Source organism: Haematobia irritans, chromosome 4, assembly GCF_050003625.1.
Source record: "Haematobia irritans isolate KBUSLIRL chromosome 4, ASM5000362v1, whole genome shotgun sequence".
NCBI classification, from domain to species: domain Eukaryota; kingdom Metazoa; phylum Arthropoda; class Insecta; order Diptera; family Muscidae; genus Haematobia; species Haematobia irritans.
The window spans coordinates 5209112-5233691 of record NC_134400.1 but is presented as its reverse complement, the minus strand read 5'-3'; the positions used below and the strand labels follow the sequence as shown (position 1 = coordinate 5233691).

The following is a 24580-nucleotide window of genomic DNA, read 5'->3' as shown; positions in this document are numbered from 1 at the left end:
TGAGAAATTTTGCTATAGAAATAAAATTCTGGGAAAATTTTCGGTTGAAATAAAATTTTGACAAAATTCTCTATAGAAATAAAATTTTGACAAAATTTTCTATAGTAACAAAATTTTGACAAAATTTTCTATAGAAATTAAATTTTTAAGAAAATTTTTCATGGAAATAAAATTTTACGAAAATTTTCTATAGAAATTAAATGTTGGCAAAATTTTCTATAGAAATTAAATTTTTAAGAAAATCTTCCAAAGAAATAAAATTTTACGAAAATTTTCTATAGAAATAAAATTTTGACCAACTTTTTTATAGAAATAAAACGTTGGCGAAATTTTTTATAAAAATAAAATTTTGAGATTTTGTTTTTCTATAGGTATAAAGTTTTTACAAGATTTGCTAAAGACATAAAATTTTGACACAATTAGCTATACAAGTACAATTTTTAGAAAAATTTCAATAGAAATAAAATTTTACAAAAAGTTTTTATAGAAATAAAATTTTACAAAAAGTTTTTATAGAAGTAACAGTTTGAAGAAATTTTCAATGGAAATAACATTTTGAGAAATGTTTCCATAGAAATAACATTTTGAGAAATTTTTCTATAGAAATTAAATTCTTAATTTTTCGGTTGAAATAAAATTTTGACAAAATTTTCTATAGAAATAAAATTTTGACAAAATTTTCTATAGAAATAAGATTTTGACACAATTTTCTATAGGAATACAATTTTGACAAAATTTTCTATAGTAATAAAATTTTGAAAAAACTTTCTATAGAAGTAAATTTTTCACAAAATTTTCTATAGGAATACAATTTTGACAAAATTTTCTATAGAAATTAAATTTTTAAGAAAATCTTCCATAGAAATAAAATTTTACGAAAATTTTCTATAGAAACGAAATTTTGACCAACTTTTTTATAGAAATAAAACGTTGGCGAAATTTTTTATAAAAATAAAATTTTAAGATTTTGTTTTTCTATAGGTATAAAGTTTTTACAAGATTTACTAAAGACATAAAATTTTGACAAAATTAGCCATACAAGTAAAATTTTTAGAAAATTTTCAATAGAAATAAAATTTTACAAAAAGTTTTTATAGAAGTAAAATTTTGAAGAAATTTTGAATAGAAATAACATTTTGAGAAATTTTTCAATAGAATTTAAATTCTGGGAAAATTTTCGGTTGAAATAAAATGTTGACAAAATGTTCTATAGTAATAAAATGTTGATAAAATTTTCTATAGTAATAAAATTTTGACAAAATTTTCTATAGCAATAAAATTTTGACAAAATTTTCTATAGAAATTACATTTTGACAAAATTTTTTTTAGAAATAAAATTTGAAAAAATTTTCTATTGAAATAACATTTTTACAAAATTTTCTATAGAAATAAAATTTCGACGAAATTTTCTATAGAAATAAAATTTTGACAAAATCTTCTCTAGAAATAAAATTTCGACAAAATTTACTATGGAAATAAAATTTTGACAAAATTTACTATGGAAATAAAATTTTTGATAAAATTTTCATAGAAATAAAATTTTTGCAAAATTTTCTATAGAAATAAAATTTTGACAAAATTTTCTATGGAAATACAAAATAAGATTTTTATACCCTGCTCCACACTGTGGAACAGGGTATTATAAGTTAGTGCATATGTTTGCAACACCCAGAAGGAGACGAGATAGACACATGGTGTCTTTGGCAAAAATGCTCAGGGTGGGCTCCTGAGTCGATATAGCGATGTCCGTCTGTCCGTCTGTCCGTGAACACATTTTTGTAATCAAAGTCTAGGTCCCAGTTTTAGTCCAATCGACTTCAAACTTGGCACAAGTATGTGTTTTGGCTCAGAATAGATCCCTATTGATTTTGGAAGAAATCGGTTCAGATTTAGATATAGCTCCCATATATATATTTCGCCCGATATGGACTTATATGGCCCCAGAAGCCAGAGTTTTAACCTAATTTGCTAAAAATTTTGCACAAGAAGAACAATTAGTACTGTAGTCAAGTGTGCCAAATTTTATTGAAATCGGTTCAGATTTAGATATAGCTCCCATATATATCTTTCGCCCGATATGGACTAATACGGTCCCAGAAGCCAGAGTTTTACCCCAATATGGTTGAAATTTTGCACAGGGAGTAGAATTATCATTGTAGCTAAGCATGCCAAATTTGGTAGAAATCGGTGCAGATTTAGATATAGCTCCCATATATAGCTTTCGCCCGATTTACACTCATATGACCACAGAGGCCAATTTTTTGCTCCGATTTAGTTGAAATTTTGCACAGGGAGTAGAATTAGCATTGTTGCTATGCGTGCCAAATTTGGTTGAAATCGGTTCAGATTTAGATATAGCTCCAATATATAGCTTTCGGCCGATTTACACTCATATGACCACAGAGGCCAATTTTTTGCTCCGATTTAGTTGAAATTTTGCACAGGGAGTAGAATTAGCATTGTAGCTATGCGTGCCATATTTGGTTGAAATCGGTTCAGATTTAGATATATCTCCCATATATAGCTTTCGGCCGATTTACACTCATATGAGCACAGAGGCCAATTTTTAACTCCGATTTAGTTGAAATTTTGCACAGGGAGTAGAATTAGCATTGTTGCTATGCGTGCCAAATTTGGTTGAAATCGGTTCAGATTTAGATATAGCTTCCATATATATTTTTCGCCCGATATCGACTTATATGGCCCCAGAAGCCAGAGTTTTGGCCCAATTTGGTTGAAAGTTTGCACTAGGAGTACAATTAGTAATATAGTCATGTGTGCCAAATTTGATTGAAATCGGTTCAGATTTAGATATAGCTCCCATATATATGTTTTTCTGATTTCGACAAAAATGGTCAAAATACCAACATTTTCCTTGTAAAATCGCCACTGCTTAGTCGAAAAGTTGTAAAAATGACTCTAATTTTCCTAAACTTCTAATACAAATATATCGAGCGATAAATCATAAATAAACTTTTGCGAAGTTTCCTTAAAATTGCTTCAGATTTAAACGTTTCCCATATTTTTTTACTAACATTGTGTTCCACCCTAGTGCATTAGCCACTTAAATTTTGAGTCTATAGATTTTGTAGAAGTCTATCAAATTCTTCCAGATCGAGTGATATTTAAATTTATGTATTTGGGACAAACCTTTATATATAGCCCCAACACATTTGACGGATATGATATGGTATCGAAAATTTAGATCAACAAAGTGGTGCAGGGTATAATATAGTCGGCACCGCCCGACTTTAGAATTTCCTTACTTGTTTTTACTAACATTGTGTTCCAACCTATTGCATTAGCCGACTTAAATTTTGAGTCTTTACATTTTGTAGAAGTCTATCAAATTCTTCCAGATCGAGTTATATTTAAATGTATGTATTTGGGACAAACTTTTATATATAGCCCCCAACACATTTGACGGATGTGATATGGTATCGAAAATTTATATTTACAAAGTGGTGCAGGGTATAATATAGTCGGCCCCGCCCGACTTTAGACTTTCTTACTTGTTTTGTTTGGTAGTTTGTTGTTAACATTTTCTCCACATTTTGGTAGATTATTTTTGGCTCGAGTGCCAACCGTGTTCATAATTCAATATAGCCCCCATATAAACCGATCCCCAGATTTGTCCTCCGGAGCCTTTTGGAGGAGTAAATTTCATCTGATCCGGTGGAAATTTGGTACGTGATGTTAGTAGAGGAACTCTATCAATAAAGCAAAAGTTGGTCCATATCGGCCCATAATTATATAAAGATCCCATTCCCCAAGCTTGATTTTTGGGGCCTCTTGAAGGAGTAAATTTCATCTAATCCTCTTGAAATTTGGCGCGTGATGTTAGTAGACGTCCTATAACAACAAAGCACAAATTGGTCCATATCATCTCATAATTATATATAGCCCCCATATAAACCAATCTCCAGATTTTACTCCTGGAGTCTCATAGAAGAACAAATCTCAGCTGATGTCGTTGAAATTTGACCCTCTAATCACTATGCGAAAATTAGTTCAAATCGGTTCAAACTCAAGCATATAGTATATTGGTAAAAAGTTCTTCGTAAAATCTACGAAAATCAATGTTGGCTCTGTATAAACCGATACATGATTCAATCAATCCTCAACCATCAATGATCCATTTTGATAATACAAAATATCAATTTTACTCCAAATGCATTTGATTCCACCCACTTATAGGCTTTCCTTACTGACATGAATTTGTCTTGTAATTTTTAACATATTCTTTTATTGTAACAAAACTTCAGATACAATTAATAAAATTTTTGGTTTCTTTGGGATATTTGTTGGTTTCTATACAAATATTACATAAGAGGCATACATACGTATTTGAGTGTGTGTGAGTTTTTGTTTTTGAATGTGGGTATATATGTGAAGGAATATTTAGCGATAAAAGAATAACTTATAATTAATTAAAATAAAATATTTAATTCTTTGTGTTAGACTATAACTTTGGCACCCTTAAATTAGGTAAATAATAAAATAAAGCAAATTTTCTTTATTCGACAAGGAAATAAGAAAATCAAAAAAATAAAATAAAATATACAAGAAAAAAATGAAAGCATAAATGAAAGAAACGCAAATCCTTAGCGTTATTAATACAAATAAAGCTTTGAATAACTATTTCAAATTGACAAAGATTCTGAATGTTGGAAAAATCCAAAAAAAAGAAAATCTTAGTTCATGTAGGAATTTATCTGTGATATCAAACCACATTTTACATTCAAAATTAATTTCATGTTCTGTTCTATAGTTCCTTTTACTTCTAGAGACCTATACAGAATGTTGTTGATTTTCTAAAAAAAAAACAAAAATTCAATTCAATATGTATGTGCTTTTGTTTCATATGGCAAACAAGATGGCTTAACTTAATTTAAATCTAAAAGAAAAAAAAAACTATCCTATTTTATTCGATAGGAATTATGAGGCAAATATGAGCACAATAGTAAAAAAGAAAAAAATAAAATCTAACATCTATCTGTATATTCACAAATAAAAAAGTGATTCTTTGTTTCAGGCAAGTTTTGGTGGTGTTCATTAAAAATTAATAATAATCTCCTTGGTGGCGGCTGCGTGATCCACCTCAATCCAAAGCGAATGCGAATATTATTCTAAATAAATTTTAGTTGTTGGTTTTTGTAGATAATCACAAGCAAGTTGTAAATGGCACTTTTCTAGTTTCGTTTCTATGTTTTTTTTTTTTTGTTCCTTTCTTATGGTGTGATGATGGAGTTCTCGGTACCCAGATGACCTTCACTTGGTCACATCATTGGAATTGGGCGTTGTGATGGAACCAGCCGAGCTAGGCGATGAAGAGGCAGCTGCCACAGCCGCTGCTGCTGCTGCATTGTTCATTTGTGTCTGCACCAATAGCATGAGAATTTTGTTCATTAAATTATCGGCCTCAGTATCTTCCATGCTATTGAGTTTGGCCGATATGAAACCACAAAATTTCGAATTTAAAACTTCACGCACTGTCTGGGGTGGTGGCATCATATCGCCCATTATTCCATTTTGTGTTAGTCCATTGGTCATATTTTGAGTACGTAAATGGCGGTGTTGTTGCAACATTTGTCCCTCATAATCATCGTCATCATCATCGTCGGCCTCACCATCGTTATCCTCATCACCGGTGCTATTCAAATGCTTACGTCTGCGTTTCAATTGGGGACCTCCAACGACCCCATTGGCCCCATTTGTATTCAGTGAATTGCCATTGAGTATCAATGGATAGGGAAAATCGGCATCTATGGCCTCCAATTCTTCCACCTCATCGGAGCCATGATTACTAAGAGCATTTTGGTCCTCATCACCACTACGCATGGAAGAGTTGTCCAAATCATCATAAGTGTTATTCTGTACGGTACTGGAGTCATTGCGTGTCGATGAGACACGACTGTCATTATGGTGTTGCAATTGTTGCTGCGGGTTTGCTGGTGATGGTGATGTGTGTTGCTGTTGCTGCTGTTGATGAGCGGGTGTTTGATTCGTTGAGTTGGTCCCTGAGGTCCCAAGTTGCTGCTGTTGCTGTTGTTGTAATCCAATTGCATTTGGATTAGTATTTTGATTAGATAAATCCAATTCGGACTTAACGTAATAATAATAATCATCACCGCTTGCATTGAGGCTAGATGAACATTTCGAGAGATTTAAAGCCGAATCATTGAATGATGAATGCATTGAATTCATTTTGTAGTTATTTTTATTATTGGTAATATTGTTATTGTTGTTGATTTGATTTGCCGCTGCAGCATTCGAAATATGTTGGGCCAAAGCCGATAGATTGAGACCCAAAGGACCACTGTGTTCGATGGCATGGGATCCACCTCTGTAAAGCGAAGGAAAATATTTAATTAATAAAGTAAATTAAAAAGAATAAATAAATAATTTTTTTTTATTAAACTTGGGTTTGTGACAGGCTGAGAAATACCCTCCTATCAAAAATAGGTCGAGGTAATCCTGTAAAGGGAAGATTCCCTCTCTATCGTCTGTTAAGTTTGGTTTTATTTATAGAGAAAATTTTGTCAAAATTTTATTTCTAGAAAAAATTTTGTCTAAATTTTACTTCAATATTTTAATTTTATTTCTATACAAAATTTTCTACAATTTTTTTTTCTACAGCCTATTTTGTAAAAACTTTATTTCTATAGAAAATTTTGTCAAAATTTTATTTCTACAAAAAATTTTGTCAAAAATTTATTTCTAAAGAAATGTTTGTCGAAAATTAATTGCTATAGAAACTTTTTGTTAAAATTTTATTTCCATACAAAAATTTTGTCACAATTTTATTTCTATAGTACATTTTGTTAGAATTTTATTTCTATAGAAAATTTTGTCAACATTTTATTTCTATAGAAAATGTTGTCCAAATTTTATTTCTGTAGAAATTTTTAACACAATATAGAAAATTTTGTAAACATTTAATTTCTATAGAAAATGTTGTCCAAATTTTATGTCTATAGAAAATTTTGTCAAAACTTTATTCCATATAAAATTTTATCACATTTTTCTATGGAAAATTTTGTCAACATTTTATTTCTATAAAAATTTTTATCAAAGTTTTATTTCTATTGAAAATTTTCTCAAAATCTTATTTCTATTTAAAAAATTTTGTCACAATTTTATTTCTATAGAAAATATTTTGTCAAAAATTTTATTTCCATAGAAAATTTCGTCAACATTTTATTTCTATAGAAAGTTTTAACAAAAATTTATTTCTATAGAAAATTTTATTTTTATAGAAAATGTTGTGCAAATTTTATGTCTATACAAAATTTTCACAAAATATAGAAAATTTTGTCAACATTTAATTTCTATAGAAAATGTTGTCAAAATTTTATTTCTATAGAAAATTGTGTCAGAATTTTATTTCTTCAGAAAATTTTGTCAATATTTTATTTCTATAGAAAAATTTTGTCAACATTTTATTTCTATAGAAATTTTTGGCAAAATCTTATTTCTATAGAAACTCTCACTATAAAAACGAATGCATTATAAAAACCAGGAAACAAATAGCCGACTTAAGGAGGCTTAGATTTAAAATTTTATTTCTATAGAAAATTTGGTCAAAATTTTATTTCTTAGAAAATTTGGTCAAAATTTTATTTCTATAGAAAATTTTGTAAAAATTTTAATTTTGTCAAAATTTTATTTCTATGAAAAATTATCATGGTTTTTTTCTGTAGAAAATGTTGTCAAAATTTTATTTCTATAGAAAATTTTGGAAAAATTTTATTACTGTAGAAATTTTTGGCGAAATCTTATTGCTATAGAAAAATTTTGTCAATATTTTATTTCTATAGAAAATTTTGTCAAAATTTTGTTTCTAAAAAAAAAATTGTCATAGTTTTTTTTCTGTAGAAAATTTTGTCAAAATTTTATTTCTATAGAAAATTTTGTCAAAATTTTATTTCTATAAAAAAATTTTGTCAAACATTTATTTCTACTGAAGATTTTGGAAAAATTTTATTTCTAAAGAAAATTTTTTCAAAATTTTATTTCTATAGAAAATTTTGTCAAAATTTTATTTCTTTAGAAAATTGTGTCAGAATTTTATTTCTATAGGAAAATTTTGACAAAATTCTATTTCTATAGAAAATTTTGTCAATTTTTTATTTAAAAAAAATTATATCTATAGAAAATGTTAGAAAAATGTTATTTCTAAAGCAAATTTTTCTCAAAAATTTTATTTCTATAAAAAATTTTGTCAAAAATTTATTTCTATAGAAATTTTTGTCGAACATTAATTGCTATAGAAAATTTTTGTTAAAATTTTATTTCCATAGAAAAATTTTGTCACAATTTTATTTCTATAGTACATTTTGTTAGAATTTTATTTCTATAGAAAATTTTGTCAAAATTTTATTTCTATAGAAAATGTTCTCCAAATTTTATTTCTACAGAAAATGTGTCCAAAATATAGAAAATTTTGTAAACATTTAATTTCTATAGGAAATGTTGTCCAAATTTTATTTCTATAGAAAATTTTGTTAATATTTTATTTCTGTAGTTTGATAAAATTTTATTTCTATAGAAAATTTTTGTCAAACATTTATTTCTACAGAAAATTTTGGAAAAATTTTATTTCTAAAGAAAATTTTGTCAAAATTTTATTTCTATAGAAAATTTTGTCAACATTTTATTTCTTTAGAAAATTGTGTCAGAATTTTATTTCTATAGGAATTTTGTCAATTTTTTATTTAAAAAAAGTATATCTATAGAAAATGTTAGAAAAGTGTTATTTCTAAAGAAAAATTTTTTCAAAAAAATTTTTTTTTCTATGAAAAATTTTGTCAAAATTTTATTTCTATAGAAAATTGTGTCAGAATTTTATTTCTATATAAAATATTCTCAATATTTTATTTCTATAGAAAAATTTAGTCAATATTTTAATTCTATAGAAAATTTTGGAAAAATTTTATGTCTATAGAAACTCTCGCTATAAAAACGAATGTGTTATAAAAACCGGGAAACAAATAGCCAACATAAGGAGGCTTAGAGTTAAAATCTAGCTTCTATTGCTCTGCGTACAGGATAACATTAAAACGTATTCTATACCTAAAGGATATTTGTGGGGATCTAAAAATAAATTCCTTTTCCGTTTCATTGGATGAGCATATCTTGAAATTTTCATCGCTACCAACCACATCTGCTTTACAAATGTTTGCTTTTTTGAAATAAGAGCTCTTGAGAACATTTGTTTTTCCATTCCCAAAAAAAAAAAAACTATCTGTACATAGGCCCATTGAGCATATGTAGCCACCATTCATATGTGTGTATGTACATATGGATATGGATTTATGTTATGCTCCTACTACAAAGGGATGAATATCTATGACCTGCAGTGGTTTTTAAGACGCATGCGTGCGTTTCCTTACATTTTGGGGCTCTTGGTATGGGATGTCTGTCCATCATGTTCTAAATGTTGGTGGCTACAAAAGAAAATCTCTTGTAATTTGATATTTATACCAAAAAAAATTAAATCGTCTCCATGTCCATGTAGTAACGTTTTGGCACTGTTTTGTGAGCACTACAAGGAAATCTTTATTTCTTTCTTTGAATGAATGGGAAGATAACCGAATGTGAGAGAGAGAAATAGAGAATGAGTGTCTGTTGACATTCTGCCCATAATTCATGGGAAAATGCAAAAGATATGTTACATTTCCATTAAGAGTGGTTCATTGCATTTGCTGATCCATTAGGTCTGGCTTCATGCATACATAAAAGGAACTTTAAATAACCATTATTCTAAAAATAGCCATAGAGCTGAGCAGCCCATAATGAAATTTAGTAATTAGAAAATATTTAATAGCTATACACTGGAAAAAAAAACATTAGCCATCTCTTAAGTTTTGTAGCTCTTCTGGATGGATCAAGAGAAAGAGAGAAGAACTTGCTGGATGGGTATAAGAAAGAACAATTTCTTAAATACAACGAAACTTTTCGTTACTATAATGAAGCAATAATGGGACATTTCATACTACCTATGAACATTTACATTAACTTAATTTCAAGGTTCGAACTCGGCTATAAAAAGAAGATAACTTATCATTGAGCTACAAAAATTTGTGCAACCACAAAAAAAGTTAACCCACCATAAAATAATACGTAGGTTTATTTTAGACAATTTTAACTAAAATAGTTTTTTAATTGCAATATGTTACAAATAAGTTCATAATTTTTGTCAAATTGAAGAAAATTTATTAAAAATAATATTTTTTTTCAGTTGTTTAAGAAAATTTCATATATTGAAGGGAAAAAATTGAATTCAAAAATTGTTAAAATGTCTTTAGCGCTATACGAAGTTCAAGACATGTACAATTTTAGTAGAATTTACACATTTGAGATACTTATGAACTCAATTTAAGCAAACTTCTGCCATTTCAGGAATATATGAAATATTTTATTTTTTTAGTAAAATTGTGCAGGACATTTGTATGCAACTTTTTTTCTTATTTTTAGTTCATGTCATTAATGTACACAAAAAATTATTCAAATAAGGAACATTTACTCACATTGGGCAAAATTTAACTAAAATCAACAAATTTGAAATTAATGCCTTGCGCCTAAAGACAAATCTCCTTCAAAAAAAGAAAATTAACTTAACTATTAGAATAAAATTCATGACTTACTTTAAAATAATGTCATGCGGCTAAAGACAAATGTCCTTCTAACAAGGAAAATTTTCCTTAATTTTTAGACAAAAATTCATGACTTAAATAAAAAGCTTTCTTGGCCTAAAATATCGTTCCCCAGCTAAGAAAATAATTCTTTGCGTGTACCAAAAGGACCATAGAACTACGATAAATAAAATCTTGAATTAAATGAAGTACTTCAGAAACCAGAAAGGCACAATTTAAAATTCCTAATTTTAATCTCGACTTTAGTTTGAAAAGCCTTCCAAGCACGGTTACCACTCGTGCCAAAAATAATTTACCAAAATTTTAAGAAAAAATTACCACAAATCTATTAAATAAATATTTTCAAAATTTTATTCATATAGAAACTTTTGTCCAAAATTTCATTTCTATAGTAAATGTTCTCAATATTTTATTTCAATAGAAAATTTTGTCAAAATTTTATATCTATGTATAATTTTTTCAAAATTTTATTACTATGGAAAATTTTCTCAAAATTTTATTTCTATAGAAAATTTTCTGAAAATTTTATTTCTTTAGAAAGTTTTCTCAAAATTTTAGTTCTATAGTAAACTTTCTCAAAATTTTATTTTTATAGCAGCTTTTTCCAATATTTTATTTCTATAGAGATTTGAAGTACCTCTTAGTTGTTATTTTTATACCCACCATCATAGAATGGTGACGGGGGTATAATAAGTTTGTCATTCCGTTGGTAACACATCGAAATATCGATTTCCGACTATATAAAGTATATATATTCTTGATCAGGGAGAAATTCTGTTTGTCTGTCTGTTGTAATCACGCTAAAGTCTTCAATAATGAAGCAATCGTGCTGAAATGTTGCACAAACTCGCCTTTTGTCTGCAGGCAGGTCAAGTTCGAAGATGGGCTATATCGGTTCAGGTTTTGATATAGTCCCCATATAAACCGACCTCCCGATTTGGGGTCTTGTGCTTATAGAAATCGTAGTTTTTATCCAATTGGCCTGAAATTTGAAATCTAGAGGTATTTTATGACCATAAAGAGGTGTGCCGAAAATGGTGAGTATCGGTCCATGTTTTAGTATAGCCCCCATATAGACCGATCTCCCGATTTTACTTCTTGGGCTTATAGAAACGGCAGTTTTTATTAAATTTACCTGAAATTGGAAATCTAGAGGTATTGTAGGACCACAAATACGTGTGCCAAAAATTGTGAGTATCGGTCCATGTTTTGGTATGGTCCCCATATAAAGCGACCTTCCGATTTGGGGTCTTGGGCTTATAGAAACCGTAGTTCTTATCCAATTTGTCTGAAATTGGAAATCTAGAGGTATTTTAGGACCATAAAGAGGTGTGCCGAAAATGGTGAGTATCGGTTCATATTTTGGTATATCCCCCATATAGACCGATTTTACTTCTTGGGCTTCTGAAATCCCGATTTAACTCCTTGCGTTTCTAGAAACCGTAGTTTTTATCTGATTTGCCTGAAATTGTAAATATTCTGGTATTTCAGGTCACAAAAACGTATATCGGATTAAGTTTTTATCGGTCCATTTGGTAATGGAGGGTGTAGAAGGCGCACTGATCATGAAAATTGCTTGAAACTCAATGTAAAATTTCCAGATTTTACTTCTACAGATTTAAGATTTCAAATCAAGACGTTATTTTATCATTTTCTTGCACACTTACAAGAGATGTTAATGATTCCTCTAAAACTCACACAAAAATGGTTCTTATAAATCCAGAATCTGATATAGTCCTCATAGGTGAAATCTTTAAATTTATCTTCGGGAAGTGTCCTCAAGTCCTCAAGCCCTCCTGAAATTTCAAAGGAAACCCTAATATTTGGTTCATGGTGGTGGGTATTTAAGATTCGGCCCGGCCGAACTTAGTGCTGTATATACTTGTTTTTTTTTCAGAGTAGCAATGCTCTAAACGTCAAGTTACAAAACATCATGGCCTTTAAGAATGATTTCAATAATATTGTTGTCCTCAGGTTTAAAAACTTTACGAGTATCGTCTTTGGATTAGAATGTCGTGTAACGATAAGGGTCTAAATCAGCGGAAAGGAACCTTGGCCCGTTTATATCATTTCCAAGTTTCACAATACTCTTGACGATGGTGATGATGATTTATTCAAAAACCCAATTTCAAAATTATTTTCCGTTTTAAACCGTGCCCTATTGTCAACAAATGAGTCATGACGGGGTAGATTTTCTTAACAAAGACGATTTCTCTCGTCTCGTCTTTGTGTGTTGTCAGTCAGCGGCGACAACGACAGTGGCTGTTACAATAACAATGACAACAACAAAAAATGGTTTTGTTTTGCGCGTTTTTATTGAAAAATCGTATCAGAAAGTTCATAATCATGTACATACATTTCCATATTCTCGAGCTGCAAAGTCTCTTCGTTCAAAATACACTTTGTGTGTGAGTTGGTTTCTTTGGTGTTCTTAAATAAAAATGTTTTTTTTTCGTTTTGTTTTTTACTTTTAATTATTTAAACAAGGTTTTGGTTGCCATCAGAATACAGTCGACAATACCGAATCGACCAATTCTACAAGAGCCATCACCACCACAAGAACCAATATCATCACCACCGCATATTCATTCCATGCTAATGCTCAACAGCCCAACAGCCAGACTTTGGTGATAAGAAAACTAAAAAAAGGGGGTTTAAACGGCGGCACATAGCTGGACACATATGTTCACAAAAAGAAATTGCACTGAGGGTCGGTCGGAGCTGACGCCTTTGTGTTCACCCAAAGCTGGTCATTTTTGTTCTTGTTTCCTTTTTTCGTTTTGGTATTTATTTTGTTGCGGTTTTATGGGAATAGGTCTTGATATAAATACGAAAAACAAAAATATGTACGATCGGCACAACATAGTGTATTGGTCAACATTTAAGGAATGATTTTGTGTAATGGTGATAAAAAAGAACCAGCAACAAATCAATGTGCTTGCCACCCGGCTCTAGGCAGAATGTTTGCGCCTGCCTGCGTCTTTGGCTTTAAAATAAAGTGTAACAATTTCCATGAATAACCACTCACCACTCTACATATTGATAAGACGAAGTCAAAGCAATTCAAGATGGTTTTGTTTCCCAGTGGAATATTTTGAAATTAAAAATAAATCCAGTTTTTCTTTATATATTTGGACTTGGTGGTTATCAATAAGAAATTTCAACAAAACTATGGTGATAATATAGAAATTATACTAATATGGGGAGTTTCAATAAAATGTAAAGGTCTTGTAATTGAAGTTAGTTTGGTTATATCTGCCTTTATCTAAAGAAACCGACTAAATCCACTTTTTTCAGATTTTTCGGGGAGTTTTAAATACCAACATTTCAAGTATCAACAAGAAATTTCAACAAAAATACACTGAAAGAAGAGTTTTATTTTTTTGAGAAACGAAATTTTAGACAAGTAAAGTTTTCTGTTGATCCAAAAAAAAAAATGTTCTCTAAATGCAAATAAAAATATTTAGGGGCAATCGTTGAATCGGTTATCATAAATTTGGATTTCTATGCTCTAAAGGAAAATACTTTATTAGAAAGGGGAATTTCTTTTGTGAACAATTTCGTTCCAGAGGAACGTAACGATTTTCATTGGTACGAAAAAGACTGTTTCTCATATGTTTGGGTGTAAACATTATATGTTTGGAACTCAAATTTTTTAAAACAATATTTTTAAGTGCAAGCATATAATGTTCATAAACTAGCATAACATGTTTGGGACATATATGTTAATATCAGCGTTGCCACAACGAATTTTTATTTTGGACCAACATTTTTCCAAAATTGGACCAAAATTCGTACCAGCGGACCATTTGTCCAAATTAAATTAATATCATTTAATAGTTAAAATTTTCCAAAATTTTATCAAATTTCTCTTTCTATAGAACATTTTGTCAAATTTTTATTTCTATAGAAAATGTTGTCAAAATTTTATTTCTATAGAAAATTTTGTCAAAATTGTATTTCTATAGAAAATTATCGCAAAATTTTATTTCTATACAAAATTTTTACCAAATTTTTTTCCTGTACAAAATTTTGACAAAATTTTATTTCTATGGAAAATTTTGTTAGATTTTATTTCCATAGAAATTTTTGTCCAAAATTTATTTCTACAGAAAATTTTGTCAAAATTTTATTTCTATAGAAAATTTTTAAAAAATTACCGATTTGACGAAAATGGACCAAAAACAACCAAATTCCATTTGGTCCGACCATCGGACCAAATATAAAAATTAATAATTTTTTGGACCAATTTTGGTCCGATCGGACCAAAATAGCAACCCTGGTTAATATCTTAGAACATATTATGTTTGGTACATAAAATGTTGCTAAATATAATATGCTTAGATGCAAACATATATTAATTTAGAAATAGCCTATAAACATATATGTGTTTAGAATGTAAAATAATGGATGTAACCAATTGGTGCCTTAAAAATATATCCACACAATGAAAATTTCATTAAAATTTTTTTCTACCAATGTATGCCCTAAGGTGAAACATAATATGTTTGAACAATACAAACAATATTTTGCTTGCACCAATGCTGAAAATATATATGCTTAAAGCAAAATGTGTTTGGGGTATATGTTACATAAGCGATTTTTTTTGAGGGTGTAGTGACAACACGGACCTTATCCCAATATGTCGATTTTCCTTTCAGGCTACAGCAATTGAATTTAGATTGGAGAAGAAACATGATAATCCCAAACCTGTTTCAAGAGCAAAATGTTACTTTTTGACGGTGTTTGTCGAGAAATGATCATGGTTGCGGCAAACATGTTCCATGTTCAACATCCAAAAATTACATTTTGCTCTTAAAACATATTTGGGGTGGTCATACTCATTCTCTGGGTGTGGATAAATCCACGGATATCTAAAGCCGACTTTGGTCTATTTAAAGTCAATTTGACTCAATTTTCAAAAACCGGATAAATAAGTTTGATCTTTGCAAAATATCTACTTTGACATAGCGATTCCATAAAAAAAAATCCAATGCTTGAAATTTTGACTCTTGGAGTAGGGAAAGAGATCTTGCCTTCATCCCACACTGAAAAAACAGTGAACCCACCAGGAAGAAAAATTTCGGTTAATTTTAGAAAATTTTGAATATTTTTAGAAAATTTTAACTAAACAGTATAACAAGCGCCGATGTCATAAAAATAAGTAAATATTTTTCGACAGATTCCAGAAAATTTATTAGGCACAATTAAGTTTTTTTCACTTGTTAAAGAAAATTTTGTAGTTTGAAGGAAAAAAATTGGAATTCAAAATTGCAAGAATGTCTTTGGTGACATACGAAGTTCATGATGAACGCATTTGTAGTAAAATTTGCAAATTTAAAGAAATATTGAACTATTTTGTGGAAGACACGAATTTAGTTAATCTTTATCCTCCATTTGTGTATATATTTTTTCTCGGCTTTAGTTAATTTAACTAACGTACACAAAAAATTATTAGAGTAGAGGAAACTTTCTCCAAACATAATAATTCCATGAACTAAACGAAAGTTAAATTGGCTTTAGTGAAATAGAGAGTTCAGTTTTTTTAGTGCACTTTAAAAAAGGCTTAAAACCTTAATTGTTATATTTTATTAGAAGTTCAGAGGGAAGTTGTTTGTTTGATATCTTATCGATTTTATTGAAATTTATGGGAAACTAATAAGATGGTCATTATTCGACAAATACAAGGTCCCTAGACTAAGCATCCTAAGTTTAGGGACCTCTCCCGGCAAATAACTGATTCACTTGAATTTTTAGGAAATGAAAGGGACATCCTGGAAAAGCTACCCCATATGTTTAGGGTACACTAGCACGATTTCCACTCGGAAAAAAGTAATCTACCAAAAATTACGTAAAAATTCTACCAAAAATTTTCCAAATGTAAAACATCTAATTTTACTCGTAAGTTTTTGATTAATTTTTAGTAGATGGTATAAAAAACCCATATTTTTTTCTTTCAAAGAAACTCTTGAATTATTCCCTCATATGAATCGTTCTTCCGATTCATTTAGGTCCTTAAAACAATGTGTCAAATAGGATCCATTTTTTAGACCGATTCCCGAGTATACTTGAAATAAAATTTGTATTATTTTGGAACCAATAATAATAAATATATTTATTTATTGGCCGAGTTTTCAGAAACCAGAATCCCTGGTAATTTAGGAAGAAGCTGGGGAGCCACCGTGGTGCAATGGTTAGCATGCCCGCCTTACACACACACAAGGTCTTAGGTTCGATTCCTGCTTCGATGATTATCCCACCTCAGTAATGCTGGTGACATTTCTGAGGGTTTCAAAGCTTCTCTAAGTGGTTTCACTGCAATGTGGAACGCCGTTCGGACTCGGCTATTAAAAGGAGGTACCTTGTCATTGAGCTTAAAATGGAATCGGGCAGCACTCAGTGATAAGAGAGAAGTTCACCAATGTGGTATCACAATGGACTGAATAGTCAAAGTGAGCCTGATACATCGGGCTGCCACCTAAGCTGTGAGAAGTCACAATTTTCATTCGAATTTCCTGTATTAATTTCCCCTTTGTGGTATTTTATTTTATAGAAAATAAACCCGAATTTATGATAAGTGATTCATCTACTCTCTCTAAACAATTTTATTTGCTTTTAAAGAAAAAAGTTTGGCCTCAAAAATAACTTTGTCTGGATGAAATTTCTTTCCTCGTAATTTTATATTATCTTGTACGAATTGAAGTCTAATAAAGTGACTTAATTTACATCAAAATTTTTTAGCTCAATCACATCCATCCCAAAACATTGTCGTGCCAATGCCAAAATTTAAAAAAACCAATTTGTTGCAAAAGCAAACGCTATCAACACGGTGTAAAGAATACTGACATTTCGCAATGGAATTGAAAAAATCCGTTTAAATTAATTGAGTTTGACGACAACTGTACCATCATCGCCACCATTGTCAACATCCTCCGCACACAGAGAATGGCTCAATGTGTATGGGCCTGAGCATCGGCCAACACACCAATCTCCTCCTCCTCCTCCTGCTCGAACAACATTCTACAATGGACGAGCAATGATGGTACTCGGTACCATAAGTACGTACATATGGACATACATAAATACATATGGCTTTGTGTGTGTGTGTGTATTGTAGATCTCAACCATATTTAAATTTTGTAGCTGCAGAAAAGTTCAAAATATAAAACGGTTTAAGGCTGATAAGAGACGGGACGAAATAATAATAATAAACAGCAAGCGACCATGTCAAGAAATGTAGAATATGATGATGCTGCTAGTGCTGCTGTTGTTGTACTCGCAACCTTACATATAAATTCCATTCCATTGAGCCAAACAGGCGAGCGAGCAACCATCCATTCATTTGCCGATCCGTAGTCTGCAATCACATCTACAATAAGCCACTCTCACTTATTTCATTTCATGAAAAGTTTGTGGATGGGGAAACGAAAACGGTACCAGAGCAAAAGCAAAAAACAAAAATTTAAAAGCCATCAATAGCAGCCGCATCCAGTAACCAACCACAAGGCAAATTAAAAGGGGGCGAACGGTAAATGAAATGGGTAAGAAACCCTCTTAAGTTTGGAATCCGTCAAACCAGCCGATTTTGTAGGCTAGAACGAGACAATCACCATCCCAGCACTAAATAAATGATGCTCAGCCAATTCCCAACAATACAGGCCACTACAATTACTACCCGGATGGGGCCATATGTACGATTGTTTAAGTCTCGATAAAGGAGACATATTTGAGAGGCAAAGACGACTTAGCGATCGTGTCAGCGACTATCTGCCATAAGTGTTTGTCCCAATACAAATGTTCTACCCACACCACCATATACTATGCCATACATTCTCAACTTTATTTTCGTCTACAATGAAAATTCCCAGTTTAAACCAAATGAGATGATTATTCAGCTGTCTTTTATAACCTCCCCATGCATGCTGAGAACACAAGAGATGATTTTCCCCATTTGGCAAAAAAAAAATTCAACAAGCGCCCAGAGAGAGAGAGGGTAGTAATCAGAAAAGGCCAAGCAAAGAACACTCAAGAATATTGGGCACATACACGCACACACACATGCTTAATAAATGAAAACGGCATTAATCAATTGCAAGAAAACTAAGATGGGAAGGAAATATTCGTTGTTGTATGGAACAGTGATACGAAACAGTAAAATTTTAAGTAAAACATTTTAATAGTAAATGGTGGCTAATGGAAAAAGCCAAGTGTTTTAGCCCATAGACACCGTAGTTGCGCAGTTTTTGCAATAAATTTAAATGTAAAATAATACAAATAAAAAAAATAAAAGTATTTGCTTCAAAATATTTGTTAGCATTATTTGAATATCGAAAAAATCATACAAATATTTTCTTTTGACGTTTTTCCTTATTTTTTCACAAATGAAATATTCAATTCTTGGAGAGAAACGTATCATCTATGTAATCTTGGATCTACACTGAAAGAAGAGTTTTCTGAGGAACGAAATATTAGACAAAATAAGTTTTCTTTCAATTCTTGGAGAGAAACGTATCATCTATGTAATCTTGGATCTACACTAAAAGAAGAGTTTTATTTTCTGAGGAACGAAATATTAGACAAACTAAGTTTTCTTTTGATGGTAAACAAATTTCTTTGGAAGTAAATAAAAATCATTAGATACACTCAAAAAAAAAAAAAAGACATGAACCCTCTATTTCATTAAGGCCAAGTTAACTTTATTTTAATTCATAGAATTATTATGTTTGGAGAAAATCTCCTTTGCTCTAAGAATTTTTTGTGTGCGTTAGTTAAATGAATTACTCGTAAAAAACGGGAAAATATTATATACAAATGAAGCAAAAATATTTACTAAATTCGTACTTCTAAGCGAATGGTTAATTTTTTTTTAATTTGTAAATTTTATAATAAATGCGCGCATGTTTAACTTCGTATGGCACTAAAGACATTCTTGCAAATTTGAACTCCAATTTTTTTCCTTCAAACTACAAAATTTTCTTTAACAAGTGAAAAACATTAATTATGTCTAATAAATTTTCGTGAATTTGACGAAAAATATTTACTTATTTTTGTGATATCGGCGTGATGTCAGCGTTTATAATACTATTTCGTTCAAATTTCCTAAAATTAACCAACATTTTTGTTCCTTGTGGTTTTACCGTTTTTTTTTTTTTTTTTCAATGTAAAATCATTACAACTTTTGTCGGAAAATACTTTAAGAAATACTTTGTAACAAATGGGAACTTCCATTTGTCTAAAATTTCGTTCCTGAGGAAAGTATTTTTTCTTTGGGTGTATGTTCTCCAGGTCTACACAGCTCTCTATTTTTTTTTTTTTTTTTTTGTGAAATAAAATGAGGCTTTTTACAAAACTCTACACAAGTCTACACAGACAAGAATCGAGGCAACACTTTTCGCAATAACTATAAAATTGTCAAAAATGATAGCAGCTTGTTGTTAAATCTCTCCACAAAATTACAGATAAGTCTCCACATTGTTATTAATATAATAAACTGAACTAATTTCCAGATGAATGCTGAATGTCATAAGCTGAAAATGTGCTCTACTAATAGGAGGTGAATTTTTATAAATTTCGATTAATCAAAAGTCCTTAATGACTTAGGATGTTTCAGTTTGTATATAATGCTGGTGACATTTCCATTGTTTGAAAATGGGACAAAAAATGACATATAGAGAATTGAAAAATCTAAAATAAATATAGAGCATTGAAAAATCTAAAATAAATAAAAACTGACCAAAACTATAAACCCCTGTGAAGATTTACAAGGTATTTTCAAGATATAATGAACGTGCGACAAATCTGCCATATTATATAGACTTTTTAAATGTCTACACAAGTCTCCACTAACCAAAATAGGAATAGAACTTCTAACATCGAGTTCAAATGATTCATTGCTATAAGTTTATGGCATCTCACAAAATTCTACAAAAGTCTCCACTTTTGATTTATAAGTAAAATGAGTCTCCACTAACCGAAATAGGAACAGAACTTCTAACATTGAGCTAAAATGATTCATTGCTATAACTTTGTGGCATCTCACGAAATTCTACAAAGTCTCCACTTTTGATTTATAAGTAATATGAGTTGATTTAAAATTTTATTAAAAAAAAAAAAACAAATTCCTGATGTTGCTTTACAATTTTTTAAATACATCGTTAGTCTAACAGTGATTATTCTGATATGATTTAAACCCCATTTTTGTATTTAGCAAAAAACAAAACAACAACACTATACTCTTCCAATCCGACTCTCATGTCATATTAGCGCAATTTAGTAGCCGTGTTTGCCCTAAATGAAATAGAGACCACATATATAAAACCAGCAGGCAGCCTACTACTACGGCATAACTATGTGGCAATAAATGTTTATTCACTTAAACGGAGCCAACAGTCAGCAAGAGCAACGTATCTACGGAGATATGGAGCAATTGTTTATGATCGAGTGACGAGGTGGCGTGTTCCACCGAATGCTTCAATTACAATATCAAGCTTTGGAAAATGGCACAAGAAATGGGGGATGAAATTCTCCGTTTAATTTTTTGTTTGTATGTTGTGGAAGGGCTTTTTCGGTTTGTGGCTCACAATTTAGATGGTTGATTGGATTCATCAGTTTGGTTGACTGGGTTTGTCTCGCTGCCCAAAGCAAAACACATTTTTATTATTTAATTTGGTGATCATTATTGTGAGCAACGAAAAATAGAAGAAGAATAATCAGCAGCAGTAATGGAATGACATGGCTTGGTTCGGATCATGGTAATGATGAGACGATGGCGATCCAGGGTAGGAGAGTGTGTACTCGTCTTCATAAGAAGATTATTATTATCGTTATGGCCGTTGTTATTTGTATTCTCATAGCCGCCATTATTCAGAACACATTCACGTCATAACTGGGCGTAAACCATTTTGTTAATTCGGATGGCCTGGCATTTTATTTGCGCATTGGCTTTTAAGTACTTTAACAAGTAAATTCTTATGCCTTGAGAGAATTCAGCCAAATGTCTTGTTTAAAATTGGATTTATGAGATAATTTCAAAAAAATATCGTTTCGTTAATCCACATTTTCGAGGAACGATTGAATGACATGTGCCTTAAATGACGCCTAATCAAATTTCAAATCTATGGAAATAAGTAAGATAGGAGTATAGAAAAGCCAGGGCTGATTGGCTTTCTGTCGTCTGTTAGTTTACGCTTACTTAGACTATTATTTAGTCCAATGTTCTCACCCCCTCCCCCTTTTTTTTAAGCTCAATAACATGAGAGCTCCTTATTGCCGAGTCCGAATGGCTTTTCATATTATGATTAAACCTATTAGAGAGTCATGAAAACATTCAGAAATGTCATCAGTAATACTGAGAGAGATAAACCACAGCTAAGAGAATTATTCGTATACGTGTTTTGAACCCACGATCCTTTATATGCAAGGCGCGCATGCTAACCATTGCACCACAGCGGCTCCCTTCGTTTCTTGATAGTCAGCTAATGGAATTTTAATAACACCATTGAAAGGAAAATTTAATGTAGATATTATTATCGTAACAACTCTTCAAAATGTCCGAATTTATCGACGTCTATAGGCAATTTTTTTACATTTGCTGTATAAACGATTACTGTGTTACCTTTAATAATTTAAAAAGTCGCCTTTCGAAAAAACCTACAAGTCTGCGGATGATGAGAACAAGCTTATGAATAAAATTATATATTTAACCCTCTAATACGCTGCCAGCCGTGATAAAACTGAAGCTTTTAGTGATATCAACCTTAAGACAACAAAAATTATTAAAAAAGGGATTTAAAGCAAGCAAGTACACGATTTCACCATATCGATTTTTCTTGTTTTAAAACCTGTGTGATAAGCCCCGAATGATTTTATAAACCGAACAACGAAATCTTGGCCATTAGAGGGTTAAATCTTATCAGCTCATTCGATTTTAAAACAATGAAATGATTTTGCATCTCTCTATGAGTCGCTCTCTATCTCTTGCCATTAGTTTATAATTCTTATTATGAATATCCATAAATGCAATAGAGTCAAAAGCAAATTATCATTATGTGAGACATTTCTGGGGGTCAATGTTGTAAACTTCTCATAAAATTACAATCTCTTGAAAATGCTTAACAGGTCTTCCACAATACGCTACTTATTGATTTCGGAGAGATTTTCGTATGGGAGTAAGAACTATAAATACGAATAAAATCAAATTTTTGTTACTCACTTTCTCTCTCGTATGACATCTCTGAGAAAATCCATTGCCTCGTATAGACTCCATTTGGGCTTGAAATTATTACCCATCAGCTTGACATGGGCCAATTCGCGACGATAGGATTCTCGTAGAGATTTAAAGGCTCGCGCCACACGCCTGCCGGGCGCATTGAATTCCTTGCCAATCATCTCCCAAGCACGATTCTTCTCTTCTTCGGCCCCCTTGAAATTGGGCAGACGTGAGTCCCACAATATGGGATTGTCATGCACCATCTGTATGAGTTTAAGTTTGTCGGAGGCATTACGTCGAACCACTGCAAGTAAATCGAGTGTAAATAAAAATTGTTCTTTGGTTAGTACAGAAGATGAAGTAGTAGTGGATGTAGAATTAGAGCAAGAAGTTAATGAGAAGTTGTAAGTTTTGATGGTAGAATTCTTAAGAGTGGTGGATTTAATAGAAGATTTTAGGTGAGTAGAAGTGGCAGTACAATAACAACAAAAAGATGAAGATCTAGGATTTTTTCTACTAAAACATTTACTACAATTAGACGAGGTTAAGGGAGAGCTATTTGCCCCCAAGGCCTCTAGTTTCTTGCGATTTAATAAACTCCGAGTAAAGGGACGATTAGGTTTGTAGGTCAACGCACATTTTTTTATTTTTTGTTGATGCTGATGCTGCTGCTGACTCGGATGATGATCCACTGGTGGCTGATGTTTGGGCTTTAAATCCAAGGCCAATGCTATAGCCGCGGCTGAGGCGGCGGCGCTAGCACTCATCTCTTGTGAGGATCTGTGGTTACTATTGTCATTGAACATAGCAGCAACTGGACTGGATGACGAAGCGTTGAATTCACTGGTCGTTGAGGTGGGTGGTGAATTCAAAGATTTCAATAACTTTTTATGGCTCATCAATGTTGTTGTTGTCTTTTTTATGCTCTTGCAATTAACAATTTGAACCGTTATTTTTAAATAGCAAACAAAATATTTATCACTTTTTTACATTGAATTCCCGCAAAACAAGCGAAAATGTATTCCTTGATCTTTGGACTTTTTCTTATTGAAATTCTTTATTGTGTTTTTGTATATATGTTTTGATTTTCACAATTATCACTTATGGCTTGACCCCCTATAAGTAAATGACTTGCTAGTTAGCTGTGATTGACGATTATGAGCCGTGGTGATGGCTGAGTTCGTGAAATTGCCTGCAACTACCCTTCACGACCAAGTTTAAAACCCAACTAAAAGCCATTCAGTGAAGAGCCAACCACCCCAGCCAGAGCCCGCATTTTCAAATTGTATTTACAACAAAAAACAACGGCAACAACACATTCATCTACGCCAGTGTGCACACACACACTCGACCACTGCGGCTAAAGCCAGCAGAAGCAGCAGCCGTCTATAACTAAAAACGAAAATAAATTCGTCTTAGACACAAAAATTTTCAAGCCAGAACCAACGGCATGGACTAGGAACGATCAGTTTATGCACATATAAACACACACACTCCCATATGCGCTCACGTACTCACAATTCTCTCATTGGCAAGGCACGGTAAAAACCTCGGCCAAATAGAAATGTCGTCGGTTTTGCACTCTTCGCCACCATGCTCTTTCTCTGTTCGGTTCAAACACTCGGCAATGTACAAAATCACGCTTAAAACCCCCGTAAATAAAGGCTATGACTCTCACGAAACAAAAAGACAAAAAAAAAAAACAAAAACTAAT

General features: G+C 31.2%; 1 protein-coding gene across 1 annotated transcript; it reads right to left on the bottom strand.

The window, feature by feature from the left end:
• Positions 1-4217: 4217 nt before the first annotated feature.
• Positions 4218-24217, bottom strand: Mes2 (Mesoderm-expressed 2). The gene is made up of 3 exons (XM_075305275.1): positions 23504-24217; positions 22870-23170; positions 4218-6346 (listed from the first exon to the last, which is right to left on the bottom strand). The coding sequence occupies exons 1-3, from the start codon at positions 23763-23765 to the stop codon at positions 5272-5274; spliced, it is 1638 nt and encodes a 545-aa protein (XP_075161390.1). The 5' UTR covers positions 23766-24217; the 3' UTR covers positions 4218-5271.
• Between the last annotated feature and the right edge of the window lie 363 nt (positions 24218-24580).